Source organism: Paroedura picta, chromosome 5 (assembly GCF_049243985.1).
Source record: "Paroedura picta isolate Pp20150507F chromosome 5, Ppicta_v3.0, whole genome shotgun sequence".
Taxonomy (NCBI): Eukaryota; Metazoa; Chordata; class Lepidosauria; order Squamata; family Gekkonidae; genus Paroedura; species Paroedura picta.
This window is the reverse complement of record NC_135373.1, coordinates 46,283,221-46,302,525: the sequence shown is the minus strand read 5'-3', so window position 1 is coordinate 46,302,525 and position 19,305 is coordinate 46,283,221. Positions and strand designations below refer to the sequence as shown.

The 19,305-nt window shown below is 45.9% G+C and overlaps 2 protein-coding genes across 7 annotated transcripts; one reads left to right on the top strand and one right to left on the bottom strand.

Moving 5' to 3' along the window:
* Positions 1–206: 206 nt before the first annotated feature.
* On the bottom strand, positions 207–4,014 carry ZNF593 (zinc finger protein 593). Its single transcript, XM_077337681.1, has 3 exons — positions 3,810–4,014; positions 2,144–2,206; positions 207–736 (listed from the first exon to the last, which is right to left on the bottom strand). Exons 1-3 carry the CDS (start codon positions 4,004–4,006, stop codon positions 604–606), a joined length of 393 nt encoding a protein of 130 aa, XP_077193796.1. The 5' UTR covers positions 4,007–4,014; the 3' UTR covers positions 207–603.
* C5H1orf232 (chromosome 5 C1orf232 homolog) lies at positions 3,935–18,525 on the top strand. Of its 6 annotated transcripts, none has more exons than XM_077337680.1 (5): positions 3,935–4,066; positions 6,939–7,021; positions 12,340–12,426; positions 15,175–15,272; positions 17,059–18,525. In XM_077337680.1, the coding sequence occupies exons 3-5, from the start codon at positions 12,358–12,360 to the stop codon at positions 17,357–17,359; spliced, it is 468 nt and encodes a 155-aa protein (XP_077193795.1). In that variant the 5' UTR covers positions 3,935–4,066; positions 6,939–7,021; positions 12,340–12,357; the 3' UTR covers positions 17,360–18,525. The 6 variants fall into 6 exon arrangements, with proteins under 6 accessions (XP_077193795.1, XP_077193794.1, XP_077193792.1 ...); XM_077337679.1 differs by lacking the exon at positions 6,939–7,021 and adding an exon at positions 8,606–8,769 and having other exon boundaries at positions 3,945–4,066; XM_077337677.1 differs by lacking the exons at positions 3,935–4,066; positions 6,939–7,021 and adding an exon at positions 7,028–8,769.
* Positions 18,526–19,305: the final 780 nt, after the last annotated feature.

The following is a 19,305-nucleotide window of genomic DNA, read 5'->3' as shown; positions in this document are numbered from 1 at the left end:
GAAGATTATTAGTTCTCCTCCCCCCACCATATTTTTTAATATGCAAGCTTAATGGATCAAGTGGGGGATTCTAACAAGTACTTGCTAGGACAATTAATGTTAAGCGACCCATTCAAAACAGAGGACGGGCATGCACGGTGTCACCCACTCTCTCACCCTCTAAAGAGTCCGCAAGTGCACTCAGATAAAAATCAGCAACGCCCAAGTTCAGCCAACAAACGGACAGCTCTTTTATTAAAGGGCCTCACTAAAGAGATGGAAAAGGTCACACACCGAGCAAAACGCTGAAAATCCACCACAGCTCACTCATAATAGCCAATTTTGTACGAGAAGCAATTAGTGACATAATGAGGCTCCTTGGACTGCAGGGCACTGGTTCGCTCTTTCTCAGACCTCCCGCTGAACTCTGAGCACTGCCAAAGAGAACCAGCCACAGGGGTCTTTCCCACAGGAGATGCAGCTCTCCTCTTTGCTGAGGGGTTCATGCCTTCAGGCCTTCTCCCCTCGTAACCATTTTCACTAATGTTCCCAATGTCTTAAGTTAGCTGCAGGATTTTCGAGTCGGCAAGCCTCATTTGGTCCTGTTGATACCAGCAACTGTCCTCAGCTAGATTCCTCCATTTCATCGAGGGGCTGCGTGTGAACTTCAATTGTTTTGGGAGGGATATAAGAGCCCATCCCAGCCGCTCGCTCAGCCTCTTCCTGGGTGTATGGCTCTTCGCTCAGCTGCTTCAGCCTAGGTAAAGAAGAGAGCTCAGTCAGCTCTGTCAAAGGTACTTACATTCATATGACTTCTGCTGTGACTTCTGTGTTATTACCACTCCGATCAGTTTCTCAATCCAGATTTGGAGGAGAGGAAAAGTGCCACAGGCTCCCTCTTACATATAATCTCCCTTTCTGTGTGCTGCTAGCATTAACCGCCACTCATCATGGCATCCAAAAGAACAAAGGAGGGAGCCAGCACTCAAAGGGGAAATGAAAAATGAAACTGTCTGAGATCCCTCCTCAGGCTGGGCATTTACATCTCTGCACCCCACCCCCTAGGCGAGGGTAGGGGGTATTTGGCTGCCTGTCCTGCAGGGTTTATCAGGGGGCTTATTGACCTATGAAATTTTATAATTGTAAGCCGCCACGAGTCTCTTGAGAGTGGCGAGATACAAATCAATCAATCAATCAATCAAACAGACCAGCCAATTATGGCCTGTTTGTGAGCTCACCAAAGAGAGCTTTGGAAGCAGTAGGCACTTCTGGAATTTTGAGAAAAAACAACTGGTGCTACCAAAGGAGGCACAGCCAATAATGTTGGAAGTTCCACCAAAGTTCCACCAATAATGTTGGAAGTTCCAGGGCCATGGATGGTGGGTGATGCCTTCAGGACTTGTCGGAAGCAGCCCCTGCTCTCAGCGGTGAAAGGAAAACTGGCATTGACTCTTTGTGAGATGCTGTTTGGAGTCCATTTTCAATAACTGAAAGCTGATGCCTTTATATTAAAGGCAGAAAACAATGGGGGGGGAGTCCTGCCCTCTCTTTGTAACAACTTCCCTACCTTCTGTTATTATTCACTCATAAAAGCTTAAGAAGGAAAAATATGGTTTCATCTCTAAGGTACTAATGTTTTCATATTTCTACAGCTTTCTCCCCTTATTATAAGGGAAGCTGTTCATAATACATCAATGGTGGGATGGACCTCCCAGAGGATTGAAAAAGCATTGCGGGTAAATCTCAAAAAAAGCTGTTGTTTATACCCCACTTTTCACTATCCAAGGGAGTCCCAAAGCAACTTACAAATATCTTTCCTTTCCTCTCCTCACAACAGAGACCCTATGAGAGAGGTGGGGCTGAGCGAGCTCTGAGAGAGCTGTGACTGGTCCAAGGTCACCCAGCTGGCTGCATGTGCAGGAGTGGGGAATCAAACCCGGTTCTCCAGATTATAGGCCGCCGCTCTTAACCACTACATCACACTGGCTCTCAAATAGATGCAGAAACCACCTTTCAAAAGTCTAATAAAAACGTGGAACACCCCATCCTTGACTTCCACTGCCCCACTAGAAAAGATGACCACGTCCCCATTCTCATTTCCAATGCACAGATGATCATGATTTCCTGGAGAGTGACCACACTGAATACTGAGAATTAATAGTACCTCCTTTTGTGAACCTTAGATTTGAAGTGATCCTTCATGCTCTTCAAATCAACAAAGTACCGCCTGTAGAAGAGAAAGGGAAAAAAAGAGAGAATGTTTTGTATTGGCAGATGCTGAACCAAAAATGCCAAGTCATGTAGTCAGGACATGCTCTGTTCATACATTCCATGCTCGTAATTAAGGCACATGTGTGAAGTCAGCCATCGCAGATCAAGCACCACAGCCTGAGCAGCCAGTTCACTTCACAGCAATTCAGATTGTGTGCTGACAGGTCATGTACAGATATAAGAGCCCCAATCTCACTGCTAGGATTATGAGAATGACAGTTAGCCAGGACTGCTATTAGCCAGACCCCTCCAATACTCTGTTTGGCAGAAATGGACTTTGGAATAGATGGCCACTTGCATCTATACGCAAAAGGTCTGCTCCCAAGCAGCCATCATGGACGCCAGCCAGGTGCCAGGTTTCCAGGCCTTCCCTAGACCCTGGAGTAGATTAGTGAAATGGCAAAGAGCTGATTAGCTGCTTACATTGTCTCCCCACCCTTGGGCCAATCGGTCCTTGGATAAAGCGTTACTAATTTCATCAATGCCCAATCTCTCCTTCCCTGCCACACCGATAAAAATCAGTGACCACTAAAAGCATACACCACCCTAGTTATTTCCTGCCCTGTCATTCAGGGATCGTCCAGACCTATTTGCATCTCTAGTTCTATCCCAGTAGAACCATCAATGGTATTGTTTTGGTTCCTGGAAAACTTCTGAGAGTCCACCCTGGGCTTTTTCTTTGCTCTGGATAGACCCACCACCAGCCTTCCAGTTTCTCTGTCAAACACAGCAATCACATCTAACCAAACCCTAGCCCAAGGTTACAATTTTCCAATTTAAGCAGAACACCTAGCACCCATCACTGTGTGTGCGTTCTCTGAATATCCTGCACACCCAACCTGCTCAGATGCTTCTATTTTCCCATAGCATTGAATGTTTTGTTGGATCCACACATCTCCTCTTTCTTATCATGAGCCAATAATTGCCCTTTATTCCTTCTCTTTATTTCCATAGGCTCGCCGGAACAGCTGTTTTAAAGAAGAAGGGTCTGACTCAGTATATGTGTCAAAGCCATTAACTGCCATTGGCTGTCAAGAGCTGTAATAAGCAGCCCCATTCTACAAAGATTGCAGGGATAATATTATTATTTTATTCCTATAACCCACCCTTCTCTGTAGACTTAAAGCAGGTCACATCAGAGAAATCACAGCGCAAGACAGACAGCACACGGAAAGAACATGAGCACTTGAGAACAGGGCCCTGACAATAAGGTTGCTACATGTACATGGACACAAACAGACGACATAACCCGCAGCAAAGGTTAATCGCACTAAAGTCCATCTCCCTGCCAAAGCCAGCACTTAACTGCATGCACAGAGCGCTTCACCCTAATAGGATAAATTGGAAACAACAAGGGCATGCAGACCGAAACCCTTTATCCGGGGGTGACCAAACTGGGTTTCCAGATGTCCAAGGACTACAATTCCCATGAACCCCTGCCAGCAAGCCCACGGACATCTGGAGAGCCGCAGTTTGGTCCCCAACCTTCATACGCCCTAAGTGGGAAGCCTGCCTCCAACAAGCCGAATCCCCCACCCCCACCGATTCTCCTTACGCACGCGCAGTGGAGGCAGTAGTGCTGCGCGCTCCCGGGCAAGTCAGCGTCGGGCTCTTGGCGCAGCAGCTGCGCTGCGTTCTCCGGCCGCAGGTCCTGGTGGATCTGGTCCAGGTCGCGCCGCCGCCGCTTCGTCTTCCACTGGCGGGCCAGGGAATGGGCCTTGTGGGACCCCGTCTGCCGAGAGCGGCTGGGAGCCATGGCTGGTCCCTCACGTGGAAGAGAGAGGGAAGAGACTCACTTCCACTTCCGGCCGATTACGTGACGTCAAAACCAAGCGCCTGCGCTCGTGTTTTAATTTATTATATATTTTGTTGCTGTTGCTATAATTATATGCTTGCTTTATGTGACGTATTTTATTATTAATCGCCATATAGCTCTTACGTTGGATTTTAGTTTATTAATACATTAAGTGTTATTCATAGGGTTGCCAGCCTCCTGGTGGGGCCTGGAGATATCCCTCTCCAGGTAGTGTTGCAAAGTCCCCGCTGACCACCGACCGGGGATAGGGCGGCAGGGTTACCGGATCCAGGTTCCGAAATTCCTGGAGATTCGTGGTTGGAGCCTGGGGAGGACAGGGACCTCAGCGGAGTACAATGCCACGGAGTCCACCCTCCAAAGCATTCCTTTTCCCCAGGGGAACTGATCTCTGTCACTTGGATATGAGCTGTAATTCCAGAGGATCCACAGATTCCTACCTGGAGGCTGGCATTCCTATTACTACAGAGAGCAGTTCCCCTGGAGAAAATGGCTGCTCAGGAGGGTGGACTCTATGGCATTGTAGCCGGCTGAGGTCCCTATCCTTCCAGACTCCTTCCCTAAATCTTCAGGAGTTTCTCAACCTGGATCTGGCAATTCTAACCCATCAACCTTAAAGGGTGGCCAGGTGCGGTGTGCGGAATATTATGAAAATTCCAATGCATTAGCAGAGTTCTCAGGGTTTAGAGTGCAGCAGAGGCCATGCATTGTATGTTTGTGTATTCTAGAATGAATCTAAATACCAGACTCTTATCTTTTCAGACTAATAAGAGTTCTTTAATTACGGGAACTCCATTCTAGACAGAATAGAGAAGAGATAAAGTTCTAATCTAGTCTAACTAGAATGGATGAAGATGCAAAAATCCATGCCCTTTCTCATGGTGCATGGTGCCAATAGGGACAGTTCTAGCAAAGTGTGGAGAGAAGGAAGATTCCCTGAGAAGTCGCATTTGACACATCAAAGGGATAGCAGCAGAGAGTAAAAGGATAAGTAAAAGTGTTTGAGCCCCCCCCCCACTCTATTATAGATTCAGGTGGGTAGCCTTGTTTTCAGCTGTGCTGATAAGCATTCCTTGAGTCTCATGTGAATGTAATTTCTGTTCAGAAAAGAGATGAATTATAAAGCATAAGTGCAGCCATTTTGTATACATTTTTGTCAACCCAACAAACCTAACTGCACATGTATTAATAATTTTTGTTTTAATATAAATGTGGCTCTGTGGGGATGATATGGTGCATAATGGAATGGATAGTAATGATTAATGATTAATTATTAAAGTATTAATAGAGCATTAAGTTAGCATCACACCTTTATTAAATATTAAATATTGTTAACATTTGGTTGAGGATAATTATGTTAAGAATTTGATGAGGACAAGAGGGAAATCTAAGTATAATGTATAATGGTTGTTTATCAACATGAGGTATAATGTATATATAATGTAGTGTTTTTTAACGCTATATATAATCTTTTTCTTTTTTTCTATTTGACTATTTCTCTTTTAAAATAAAAATATTTACACACACACACGCATGCATACGTACGTACATACATACGTACATACGTACGTACGTACATGAATAAACATGTAGGAAAGGTATGATTTGTCGGTGGGCTTTGGGGACAGTAAATGTATAAACCAATGGGGTTGTTAAATGCAAAAGAAAAGAAAAGCCGAAAACTGAAAAGCCTGTAAACAAAAATATGGCATGCACGTGGGGAATTTCCAGGGAAAAGGCAGTGTGGAACAATTGCCCCAAATGTGCTATTATCAGAGGTAGGAAAAATCCAGATCAAGACAGCAGTTTAGAAAATACAACAGATAGAGATGGGGAGAACCATATCTCTTCTCATTTTAATAACAAGTTTCTTTGGTTACCTGGAAGCAGTTTTTAGTCATTGTAGGTGACCAAGTTAATGCCTTATTTACAAGCAAGATTACCCTTTTAAAAAAAATAACTGACCACTTTCTTAGGTTTAGAAAGCAGGCTGACCTATAAAGAAACCCAACAAAGTTTTTAATGGAGATAATTGGGGAAAAGCCAGGCTATTGTAAAAAGTCTCCAGCTGGACAGTCTGTAAAAAACATAGGAACCATTTGTTTGATTTCAAAACATAGAAAGATGGTCCTGGCTTGTTGATTCACAAGCTGATCCAGCTTCTGGATCCTCCAGAAACAGAACTTCCTGCTTAGTTCATGCTTTTTGTTCTTCCTTGGAATTCTGCTGGAAGCTTTTCAATGAAAGCAAGTGGAACATAATTCCAAAGGGAGATTACATTGCAGCCCACCACTGATTAATGTCCATTTGTTGCAAAGGATGACTTTTTGACCTTTGTAACTGTTGTTTCTGGTGTTCAGCTAATTCTTCTCCAAAGAAATCTATACCCTCAGGCTGAGATCTCGTAGCACTCTTTGCAAGCAAAGGGCAATAACCCCAGTGTCCTGGCCAGGTTTCACGTTGGGTCATTAAATTCTTCTGACCTAAATTTCCTCAGTGTTTTGAATTAGATACGCTGTTCTTTGTTTCCTGTCCTACAACTGTGCCTCAATACTACTGACTGACCAGAGGAACTGTTTTATGGTTTCTGTGGAAAAGGTTTCAGAATGACTGGGCAAGAAAGGTGATATAAGCATGCAAAATTATACTCGTATTTCACATTTGAATGAAGCATGTTTGAAAGCGCTTTGAGATTAGGGCATAAGGAGAATGACCTTTATTTGCTGATTTTTTACATACGCCTCAGCAGGGGCCTTGCTGATTTAGTTGTGCAGCAGGATTCTGACCTTCCTTTGGATTTCTCCTCCAGCAAAGTTAAAACCCAGGTGTCTTTACTGATTTGGATGAATATGTTCAGTCTGTTCTTTGTCCACAGTAATTCTCAGAAGATACTTCAGGTCTCTTTCCTTCATTTTGTTAGGGGTAACAAGAAACTGACCCCTGATCAGGATAGCCTAGGTAAGACCGATCTTGTAAGCTAAGCAGGGTCATCCTGTTTAGTGTTTGGATGGGGGACCACCAAGGAAGTGCAGGGTACTACCAGGGGCAAAGAATCTTAGTTGAGGGGAGCAGTTGGGAAACTTTGAGAATAATATAGGTACTGTCTCAGCCCCAGATGATTTATATTTCACAGGTACTCTCAGAAATGGGGAGTTTGAGATAGACGGTCAGGAACCAAAACAACCACTAACCAGAAGTTCCTAGAACTTTGGCACAGTAGATTTTTTCATCATAACCCAGAAGCCGTCTTAAAACTACCAACAAAAGACTTGGTAACACATTTCAACATAAGCAAGTGTGCCAATGATAATCAATTGTGTGTGAGTTTTATAAAAGAAAAGGCAACTTGGCCTTTTGATTCACATGACTTGTGTGGGCCTATCAAACCAGCATCAATATGGAATAACACCTATTTGGTGAAGGAAAAATATCAAACTTAGCAAAACCTAAGAGATTATGTTGCCATGGCTCAATAGTAAACTCCAACCCATCCAGTCTGATTGTGGTGGTGAGTACATGTCTAAGAGAGCATGGGATCCAGCACAGACAGTATTCCACACATCAGAACAGAATGGGGATGCTGAGCACAAGAATCACTCTATAATAGGTGTGGTCAGACACATGCTAATTGATTCAGGCCTTTCTTATAGGCACTGGGAAGAAGCTAATTTGCAAAACAGATTGCCAACCGAAGCCAAAGAGAAATTCCTTCCAATTTTTTTCATTACAGAAAGCCAATCTTAGAATATATTTGAGTATTTGGATTCAAAGCAAATTTCCCATAGATGCCAAGATTATGTTACTGGAAATACTACTCAACAAACTACCAAAAATCTTAGAAGAGATATATTCAAATATATGGTGACAGTAGCTAGAACTATTTACGTAGCAAAATGGAAAAATGATGCTGGTCCAAGTTTAGAAGACTGGATTAAAAAATTGTGAGAACATGCTGTAATGGTGAAATTAACGTTATATTTGAAAAGGAGATCAATTTTTTGAGAAAAGATGGAGAGTTCATTATGAAAGCAGAAATTAAACTTACAATGAGAAATAATTTTAAATAATATATATTATTTCATAAAGAAGTGAAGCTAAATATAATAAGCTATATTTTTGTTGGTTCCTTCTTAAAATGTGACATATGGAGAATTAAATTGAATTAAGGTATAATAATATTTTTATTATGGTTTAAATGATAATATGCTAAGGTGCACATGTAGAGGTAATAAGATGCTTAATAGAACACTTTACAACTAAAAACAACAGACTCAGAGAACATTACGCTAATAAAGACATCTAAAGTAGCAGTATAAGACTGGCAAACAATGTGATAACACAATGTGATAGAACAATGTAATAAAACATTGTATTACATCCAACAAACAGTAATAAAGCTAGGTTATCAAATGAGAGAACAATATATAAAAAGGGGGGCTGGACCAGTATAATAAGTACAATGAAACATACCTTAAATTCCACAGATATTAACAATAGTAACTATATCTTTATTCACTTTATACAAATATTCCCCCTTTTCAGGCAGCCCTCCAAATGTCACTGACATTGCTCCCCAGAACATCATTTGGGGCTGCTTTGGGATGGAGTTGTGCATCTGTGAGCAGAATTCAAACACCATCTCTGGGAGCCCTCTTGACCTTGCTACACAGGCCATTCCACCAGACGGGAGCTACGATTGAGAATGGGTTAGTACAGGCAGCAGCTGATTGTACTCCGTTGCAGGGTAGCATGTTTAGAAAGCTTTGCTCTGATGGAATGGGTGATGTAGTAACAGCCCTGCTGATGGATATTAAAACTTAAGAAAATCTCATGTAGCCAAACATCAAGGCAAACAAATCAAAGCTGCCAAACAAGGCACTGGACAAAGTTCTTGGAAGCAATTGTTCCATAGAATCATAGAATCATAGAGTTGGAAGGGGCCATACAGGCCAACCCCCTGCTCAACGCAGGATCAGCCCTAACCATCCTAAAGCATCCAAGAAAAGTGTGTATCCAACCTTTGTTTGAAGACTGCCAGTGAGGGGGAGCTCACCACCTCCTTAGGTAGCCTATTCCACTGCTGAACTACTCTGACTGAAATTTTTTTTCCTGATATCTAGCCCAGTGGTCCCCAACCTGCGGGCCGCAGCCCGCTGCCGGGCCGCGAAGGCCATGGCGCCGGGCCGCGGCTCCCTCTCCCCACCCCACCCTGCAGTAAAAAAACTTCCCAGGCCACAAGCGGGTGTGGCCAGATGCGCGGGCACGGCCCGCGGGTGCGGACAGATGTGCGGGCGCGGCCGATGCGCGGGCCGCGCCCCAATGCCCTGCCGGTCCCCAACCTCAGAAAGGTTGGGGACCACTGATCTAGCCTATATCGTTGTAGTTTAAACCCATTACTGCGTGTCCTCTCCTCTGCAGCCAACGGAAACAGCATCTGGCCCTCCTCCAAATGACAACCTTTCAAATACTTAAAGAGGGCTATCATGTCCCCCCCATAATCTCTGTGGTCCCACAAAAAGGCCTGCCCACATCTTCCAACACACAAAGAAGGTGGTATGTAAAGTATGGCCTTGTTAGGCTATTTCTTCTACATCAGGAGTCTTTGTCCTTGTTGAACATTTGGGCACACATTAAATTCATTTTACATTGGGTCCTTGTTGGATCCATATTAGTAACACAACTAGATGTATGCACATTATCTGAGGCTAGACTAGACGGGTACCAGCCTGAGAAAGGGCCTTCTTAATTGTGGCACCAAAGAATACAGAACTTCCTCCCCAGGGAGATTTCGTTGGGGAGAAATCATTCAATCATTGTATTCCACTAGTGGGTGAAGACTTCTCTGTTTCAATATACTTTCCTAATGTTTCTTATTGTTAGGTGTTTTAATTATTCATATGTTTTGTTTGGTTGTTGTTAATTGTTTTTATAGCCTGTGTGTTTTACATCTTTTAGTAATGGTTTTGATCATTTGGCACCCCCTAAATTGAGTGGAAAGGTGGCGTTATACTGTTTTAAATAAATTAATAATGAAAATAAACTTAAGCAGAAGTCATGATTTGCAGATGTGACTAAGGCCACAATCAGAGGTGTGGTTATTTTTGCATATTTGTTTAAATGTGCAAGAATCCCACCTCTTATTGGTACAAGTAGGCAGATGTAACAAATCCAATTTGGGTGTCCAACCCAGTTTGTCTTTTTGCCTGTCTCCTGATATCAAGCAGGGAAACCATTCTCCCTGTAACACTATCTTTAGATTTGCTGCTACAAGAAGCAGCGCTATTCAACAATAGGTGGTTTGTGAACTCAGGCATTACCACAAACCACAATTAGAATACTCCGTAGTCAACAACCCCTTGCTTGTTTCGTACCCTGGTTTAGTGCTAACCAAGAAACGCCAGTTTCATTTGAAATGTCCACATTCCACTAACCAGGGTTTAATCAAACCACAGTTCATTGTGACACCTGAATGCGAAAGAAAGAAAGAAAGAAAGAAAGAAAGAAAGAAAGAAAGAAAGAAAGAAAGAAAGAAAGAAAGAAAGAAAGAAAGAGTGTGCTGTTTGCTTTGATGTTGCTTTTATGAGCAGCTATTCATTGCTCAGAGCATTGCCATTCTTGGAGTAACTAAGGTCTGAGAGAGGCACATGATGGGGTGGCATTGGCAGCACCAGGTGTAGCAAACATGGATCTGTGCATTTAGGATATGTCTGCAAGAGCAGGACAAAGCAACTGTCTCCCGCCCACTCACAACTTGCTATCACATTACTGAACAGGGTTCAGCAATTAATAATACATACCAGCATGTAAAGGCAGCAGACATGCCTCTGTCATTAGAAGAGTGGAAAAGAGCTAAGTGGCCCATGAAAGATCCCCCCCTTCTCCTTTCTCTCACAAATACAGCATGAGACAGGACAACCATTTCTGGCTAGAGGACAAGGAAAAGGAAAGAATTCATCCTTGCTGGCAATTGACACAAAGCAATTTAAAAAAAACATCCTAAAATTTTTTATTCTTAGACAGAAACTACATTTCTGAGGGAAAAGACCCGGGTCTGCAGGGCCATCCGTCCCTAAGAAATAATTTAGCTGCCAGGGGATATTTTAAGCTTGTTGCTGAGATACCACGTTCCAAGGTCCGTTCTTGTGAGGGATCGGTTACAGGGTGCAGACAATGAAATGTAATGCAAGAACAGAGCCGGGCAGAAGAAAGTCCTTCCTCAGGTCTCCAAAACAGGGGGAAAGTTTGCCTTGGGAAAGAGGGTGGGGGTGGGGCTCTCAAGCTGGGATGGAGATGTCATTTTTTCAAGTTGATGGGCTTCCTACAGACGAAGAGAGTGCATTTAGCCAGAATTGGGGGTCACTGGCCTGGATCTGCTTCCGAATGAGTGATGGAAGCTCTGAATATATCTTTGGAGAATTAATCTGGAGGTGATGAACAGAGCAGGAAAGGTGGTATGTCCATAGAACCCAAACCTACTGAGCTTCCGTCAGGTCCTTCATGGAAGGAGTCCATTGGTATTCTGGGTCAGTCATGGATCCGATTCCTCTTTGTTCTCTGAGATGTACATTGGAAGCTTCTGAAATTTTAATGAAGACACCAGATCCCAGAAGGCAGCAGCCAGTGACAGGTGTGAATTTGCAGGACGTCGGAGCATCTGCCTGATTCCCAGATTCTCTGCAGAGCTCTCAAAGCAGCTGGCTGGAGAGAGACAATGGGAACCGGGACCTGACCCATGCAAAAAGGGCAGAGTAGATAAAGTGGTAGCCACAAACCTTCTCAGCTGGTGGATCCAAAACGTTTGCTCGTTGTGGTTCTCTCGTTCCTGGAAGAAACACCTGGAGTAGAAGGAGTGAACAAGCCTGTTACCAGGATGACGCAGGCGTTCTGGAAGGTCTACAAGACCAAAGTCTTGCAGACCCTTGGTGGCGAGCCATCAGAGGACGATCTCCAAGACGAGGTAGTAGTTTCCTCAACCCATTGCCCTTTCTTTCTCTCAGTCCCTGAGTCGGAATGGGATAGTGGCCAGAATGTTGGATTAACTCTGGTGAGGCTATACATCAAATATGCATCCTGTTGTGTGACTTTGGATCAGAAGTGAAGTGATCACATATTCTGAAGAAGATGGCTAAGATGCGGGATGTTATGGAGGTCTGTAAAATTATGGAATTGTGAGGAGAGTCAGTAGTACAGGAAAAACGGGAGCAACTAATTGGTGTCCATTGTCTGTGGGTTCCTTCCCTTGTTACCCCTGCCCTGAAAATGAACTCTTGTTTCAGAGAGATAACCCCGAGTTGATGGAAACCACGGACTCCACGCTACTGACCGAGGAAGGGGCAAATCCTGTTTCTCAGCTGGCGCGGCGGGTAAGAGCCTGTGGTTTCCCCAAACTGCAGCTAATAATGCTTTACGACTTGCTTTGGATTCTGTTACAGATGTTGCTATTAGACTGCAGAAGAAACTGCATACAATTCACTAAGCAACTACTTAGTGGCCTGTCAGGTAAAAAGTCCCCCCCTTTTTTGCAGTCCCAGGCAGGGAGCAAAAACTAGAGATTTACTGAAGCTGCACTGACTCATTTGTGGCTCAGTGATAAAGCATCTGCTTTGCATGTCAGAGGTTCCAGGGTTCATCCACTGCATCGCCAGTTCAAAGGCTTATGAAGTAAGTGATGGGGAAGACTAACAGCTGAGATCATGGAGAAATGCATCCAGAAAGAGCAGTCTAGACTGACCTTGGTAGACCAGTGGTCTGATTCGGTATCAAGTAGCTAGGAAGATTCCATAGCTCAATGACAGAGCATCTGCTTTGATGCAGAAGGCTCTGAGTTCAATACTCACTGTCTCCTGTTTTAAAAAGTACACTGGGAATGAAAACAAGAGCATCTTACCCATTTGATTCCCCACCCCTCTAAATGTGCCATCCCAGCTATTTTTGACATCATTGGGGGAGGAGATAAGGAACCCTCCTATTTTCTTCTACATGGATGAAAACCCTGCCCTGGATAGCCCAGGCTAAAGTGATCTTTTCAGATCTCAGAAGCTAAGCAGGGTTGTCCCTGGTCAGTATTTGGGTGGGAGACAGGCAAGGAATACTAGGGGATACCATGCAGAGGCAGGCAAGGGAAAACCAGCTCTGAATGTTTCTTGCCTTGGAAACCCCAAGGGTGTGTGTGTTGGGGGTCACCATAAGCCTGCTGCACTTTGACCCCCCCCCCCCAGCACCAAAGGCTTAGAAGCTGATGGAGTTCAGAGCTGGGAAACCAACACATGATAACGGAGGGTTCTTCTAACAGAGACACCTGGTTAAGTCCTGTCTTATATGAGCCTTGGTGGCCATTTTTTTTAACCAATGGGGACTGTTTTACCCATTGTCTGTTTGAATCCTGGGAGTACTTCATGAATGATATGGGGCAGCATATTTGGATAGGATTGGGAGGAGGCCTGCTCTATTCATGCAGCTGAAGGCAACGAGAATCAGGGGGCACAGTTCTGAAGGGACAGAATGGGGCGGGTGACTGCAGGCTGTGGGCAGGGGGTCAGCTTGTTGAATCCTTGGATTCAACCTAGGAGAGCCTTTGTTTTCTCCCAATAGGGAGGTTTTCTCTAGTCCTGTGGAGCATGGGGTTGACAAGGTGGTCAGGGGGTGGCAGGTTACAGTGGATGAGCGATAGGGTTGTGAGTGTCCTGCATAGTGCAGGGGGTTAGACTAGATGACCCAGGAGGTACCTTCCAACTCCATGATTCTATGATTTTATGGTTCTAACCTTCAGGTAGAACCTGGGGATCCCCCGCTATTTTACCTGCTCTCCAGACAAACAAGATCCGTTCTCCTGGAGAAAATGGCTGCTTTGAACTCTCTGGCATGGTGCCCTGATGAGGTCTGTCCCTGCCCCAAATCCTGCCTCCACACCCAAACTCTCCAGCATGATGTAATAGTTAGGAGCAGTTCTTTTAGAGCTCTCTCAGCCCCACCTGCCTCCCAGGATATGTTGTGGGAAGAGGAAGGGAAAGGTGTGTGGAAGCCCCTGTGGGACTCCCTCAGGTAGTGAAAAGCGAGGTATAAAAACCCAGCTCTTCTTCTATTTCCCGACCCTAGAAAGGCCCCCTCTCACCTGTGTCCTGAAGCGCTACAGTCAGTGCTACCGCCTCATCTTTACCCCTCTTGGAAGCGTAGAGCCAACGCAGAGAACCCTCTGCAATTTCATATTACGCCCAGTCTCTCACCAGACAAAAACGTAGAATGCAGGAACAGGTCTGGGTTTCATGGAACAACTGGGCAGAAGAATAACTTTGTCACCATCCTTTTCTCTCTCTCAGTGAAAGACTTTTTGTTTTTATAGGAAAGCTGAGCGTTGTTGCATTCCTATGAAAAATCTAGAAAATCTATGCCCTCTCTTTCGAGAACCTGCTCAAGACCACTCAACAAAGGAAAAGAAGTTAAAATAGCGAAAGAGCATAAAAATCAACCAACTGTAGCCCTGACCTGGTTGGCCCAGGCAAGCCTGGTCCCGTCTGATCAGAAGCCCAGCATGGCCGACCCCAGCTAGTCTTTGGGTGGCAGCCCCTCTAAGGAACACTATGGGGTCGTGACACAGAGGCAGGCAATAGAAGAGAGACAGAATCTGTCCGGTGGCTTAATTAAGTATAAGAAGATAAAAAGCCTCTTATCTCATTTATTTAGAATTTGACTCTGCCAAAATGGTCTCTAGATTCATTTGTTTTCCGTTTTCAGTCTGGCTTTCGTCAGTGGCAATGAGTCCGTCCTTGTTAATGTTTGAATATAATGAGGCAAATGCTCTTGTATAATGGAGAGTCAAGGCTGTGAGCTTTTTTCGTGCAGCGCAGAGGCAGGCAATGGCAAATCACCCCGAGCATCCTTTTCCTGATTGCCAGATAATCCTCTGGTCTCCTGGCCACGCTGCACATGCCATACAATAAATAACTAACAAACTGTCAAAACTCGAGGTATGAAAAGCCAGTCGGGGCATGACAGCTTCATAAAACGCCGAGGAGCTTAAAAGAATCCCTGCCAAGCAGTGGAGAATATTCCCAACGAAGCTCCCTGGAATGGCCACTGAGGGCCTCTTTTTGCTTCTCCCATTTGGTCTGCAGGTCCAGGGCGTGGGAGCCAAAGGCTGGAGGACCATGTCGGCTTTGTTTGCCAGGGAGGACGAACATCAGTTGCTTGCTCCTGAGCCTCCAGCTGACCAGTAAGAGAAACCCTCGCCTCTCCACCCTCCTTCTTTGCTCTTTCCAATAAGCAGCTGTGTTGATCACTAGAGAGCGGCATGGGAGGGGGGCACTGCTTAGGGCAACCACTGCAGGCCCACAGGGGTGGAGAGCCTCCTCTTAGACCGCCAGTTGCTTCACAGTTAAGGTAAGGAGAGACTCTAGGCAGTGAAGGACACAGAAACTATCGTGGGCTTGTAAGGAGACTGTACCGTGCAGAACTGGCTGGTATCAAACAGGCTTTACAGGGTTGTGAATGAGCTCAGAGTTCTTTTAAGGGATTTGCAACCACAGCACAGGAAGCTTGCCCTGTGTAATTGTTAAAACGAACATCCTGCAGCCACACTTCCCGGCAGCAGGAGGAAGGCAGTGACCCTCCAATAATGCCTTGAGAGTCAGTGGGGCATCGTGGTTAAAGAGCAGGGGGCTCTAAGCTGGAGAACTGGGTTTGATTCTCCGCTCCTCCACGTGCAGCCAGCTGGGTGACCTCAGGCCAGTCACAGTCCTGTTAGAGCTGTTTTCACAAAGGAGTTCTCTTAGCGCTCTCTCAGCTGCACCTACGTCACAGGGATTCTGTTGTGGTGAGAGGACGGGGAAGGGCACGGTGATTGCAAGCTGCTTTGGGACTCCTTTGAGTAGTGAAAAGCAGGTTTTAGAAAACCAGCTCCTCCTCCTCCCATTAAGACAGACCATCATTCCACATAGTTCAGCCTTGTACTCACTGACTGACGGTGGCTGTCTAGGGTCTGAGCAACGAAAGGACCTTGGCTGAGATCTTTTAACTGGGAAGGCCAAGACAGAAGCTGGGGCAGTTGCTGGCAACAACAGCAGCTGTACTGAAGGGGGAGAGGAGCAAGCAGAGAAAGAAAATGCTTAATTTCAAGGAGCTGGCTTTGCCCACTGGCTTGCTGACCCCCTTGTCACAGCCTCCCCCCGTCTCATACAGGCAGCACTGGGTCACTTTTCTTTACAGTCACCATCTCCTCTCCCTGCAATTTTTTTTCTTTTTTTTTTTGGGGGGGGGTCTGTGCAGCCAAGCAGGCATCCTGCAGCCCAGTGGACAACATTTTGCCATTGTATCCCTTATGCACCACATCTGTAAAAACAGGCATCCATTGGAACAGAATTTCTTCTGTTATATTTTTCTGTTGAACTTCATGAAGGCGGTTGGGGAGGGCTACAGGAATTTGGCCTTGAGTGGGGAGAAGCTACAAGTCTTTTGATCAGACCTGCCCACTCCTATTGTGATAAAGACATGCAGGACACCTTGATTAACACATGGAAGACACCGGCACAGATCGGACACTCTCTTTCCTGCCAATGAAACTATAAACTCTTTGGATTTCAGGCTGAGATGAGATGGTTTTTATTGATGGAGACAAATAGACAGGATGCTGATGACCATTTCTTTACCTGCCAGAAGGGGGGAAGATAGTGCTGGAATATGCAAGATCTGTAGTGTGTATGAGAAAGAATATCCTGCAGGAGGCATCAGAGAAGATGTGTATTTAGCATAGTTAGATTAAGAATTTCCTGACAGTTTTCGAATACTCCCATCCTGTCTCCTGATTGGCTCACTGGAGACTTCCTGCTCCTTTGAGCATTACTTCCTCTCTGCTTGCCTCCAGAACAGCACTGTTCTTCTCACTTACACGCAGATCCCCACCACCTCTCAGGTAACTTTTGGGTAAGGTGAGAGGTGAGTGGTGATGGTCAGTCGCCCCAATCTCTACTTCTCCCTCCCCCACGTCATTCTCTTGCTTCCAGCCCTCTAGCAGCAAAGCCAGCAGAGGAACCCTCCACGGAGAAGAAAGCCGCCAGCCTGTGGGACGTCTTTGCTACCAAGTGGCAACAAACGGCTGCTCTGGAAAAGATGGCCATGAAGTCCGACTCCCAGGAGCAAGTGGCAGAGGGGAGTGAGGTGTCTGGAGAAACAGTGGCCGAGGAGGCCGGCCACACCGCCCACGACAACGACCTCCGCGAGGCCGAAGGAGTGGCCTTCAAGTGGAGCTTCCTGACAAGCAAGCTGGCTGAAATGAAGAACAAAAACATCCCCAAAAGTAACTAGAAGAGGCAGGGGAAGGGACATGAGGGGCCAAGCTCTTTCTGGCACGGGACCCAGCAGACTGGCAAGGGGCTAAACCTTTTAAAGCACCAGCAACAGGACGGCTGCGCATCCAGTGAAGGATCTGTGGTGGCGTTCCCTTGGGACTATGTGCTGTGAGCCATCGCAATGTCAGGACCCTCCTCTCAAGGCGTGTGTCCATTCCAGCACTCCCCATCTTGCCTTCTCAGGCCGGTCTCGAAAGATACAGATCAGTGGTTTGGGGTCACTGCTTGAAAATGAATGATTCTGGATCCTTCCAGGACTACATGCCCTGTGCTTCCTCCCAAGAGCCTCCGCCTCACTATCAACCCAAGCAACCAAATCGAAGGGAGAACGCAAAAGTGCCAGCGTGATCCTGAGCCGGCACGATGTGCATCAGCTGTGTCTGCCAGTCTTGGGTGGGGGAGACCTGCGTTCCTCTCTGCTGTGCTGGAAGTTTAAGGGGTGCTCCTTCCATGGTGCTGCCAGAGAAAGGGCAGGTTGCCCGCGTCAACCAACACTGCTGAACAGATCGTTTCACGGGGATGTCTCCCATTAGGAAGGTCTAGCAATGGTGCTCACTATTGGGATTCTGGGACGGCCGAGCAGAGTGCGTACCCAGCTTCTTCTGCAGCCTCACAGACACGCCATCCGGGCAGAACCCACATCTACCCTCTGCATCAAGGCACCTGGTTCCGTTGGTTCCTGAGCCATGTTTTACCTGTAGCTTAGGGCCTTTCAGAAAATCCAACTTAAAAAAAAGGGCTCCAAGGCCTTTGCATGTTTGGGGAGTTTTCACCCTTCCCACCTGACTCCCACGGGGGTATCCTTTTCTCCAGCAAAGCAGCAGTAGATTTGGTACTGGCGGAAATGGCTTCAGTCCTCCTTGCGTACCACTCAACTTAGAGCAGCGCTGGCTCATATGTCACCTGACCCGCTTATTTGCCGTGTGTTTCTTCAGTTCTGCATCTCGTGTAAAACTGTATCCACAGAAGCCCAGCCCGTTGCAGTGCCTGGACCCTTCTTCTTCCCTGAGAAGAGATTCCTGCCTTCATACCAGTTCCCCTGCCTCCCCCGTCTTCAGCTGCAACTGGAGTTGTAGCTAAGAGGTGTGCTGAAAATTAAATACTTATTTTTACAGACAGAAACTGCCTTTGACTTGTTCTTTTCTTTCATGTTACAGAAGCTAAGCTTTGAGGTCAGAGTCCTTGGGGCAGTACCACAGTGGGGTTCCCCGCTTCTCAGGCCATTGGTTTCAGCGGCATGGGGTGTGCTGGGATAATGCACTTTCAATGCACTCCAGAAGTAGGTTATCCCATTCCACACAGGGAGATCCAGCTGCAGAAGCACATAAGTGCATTATACAGATGGCACGCTCCTATAATGCTACTTTCAAATCAATCCCTTGGTGTTTATTCTCTGACTGGCAACAGTTCCTTAGTAGCTGAGATATTTCAACTGGCAGTGACAGGAGTTCACTTTGAGTTCCTTTGCATGCAAAACAGGTGCATGTCAAAAAGGCATAAACAAACAGGCTGTTTTCTTTTGGGTTCTTGCGGATCCAGATAGCCCAGAATTTACAACTACTCATTGCAACAGAGGGTCTCCAAAGTGAGGTCTCTCTTATCTGTTGCACAAGATGTTTTGAACTGGTGAGGCTGCAGGCTGCATGCAGCTCTGTCTGCACAGAGCCCCAGAAACCCACCTGAAGGCCATGCCACAGGTGGAAGGCTCCTGCTCCACAGAAAGAAGCAGCCAGCAGAGGAGTTTGCTGCACTTCTCAAATTTCCACAAGGGGGCAGTAGATGCCCACTTCCAGGAAGGGGTCTTGCTGTCCAAAGAGTAGTTTCTGAGAGGATCTGCATTTTACCTTTTACAGATTGTTTTGAAACAAATCCGATTTAGCCAAGGAGTTGTGGCTACTCCTG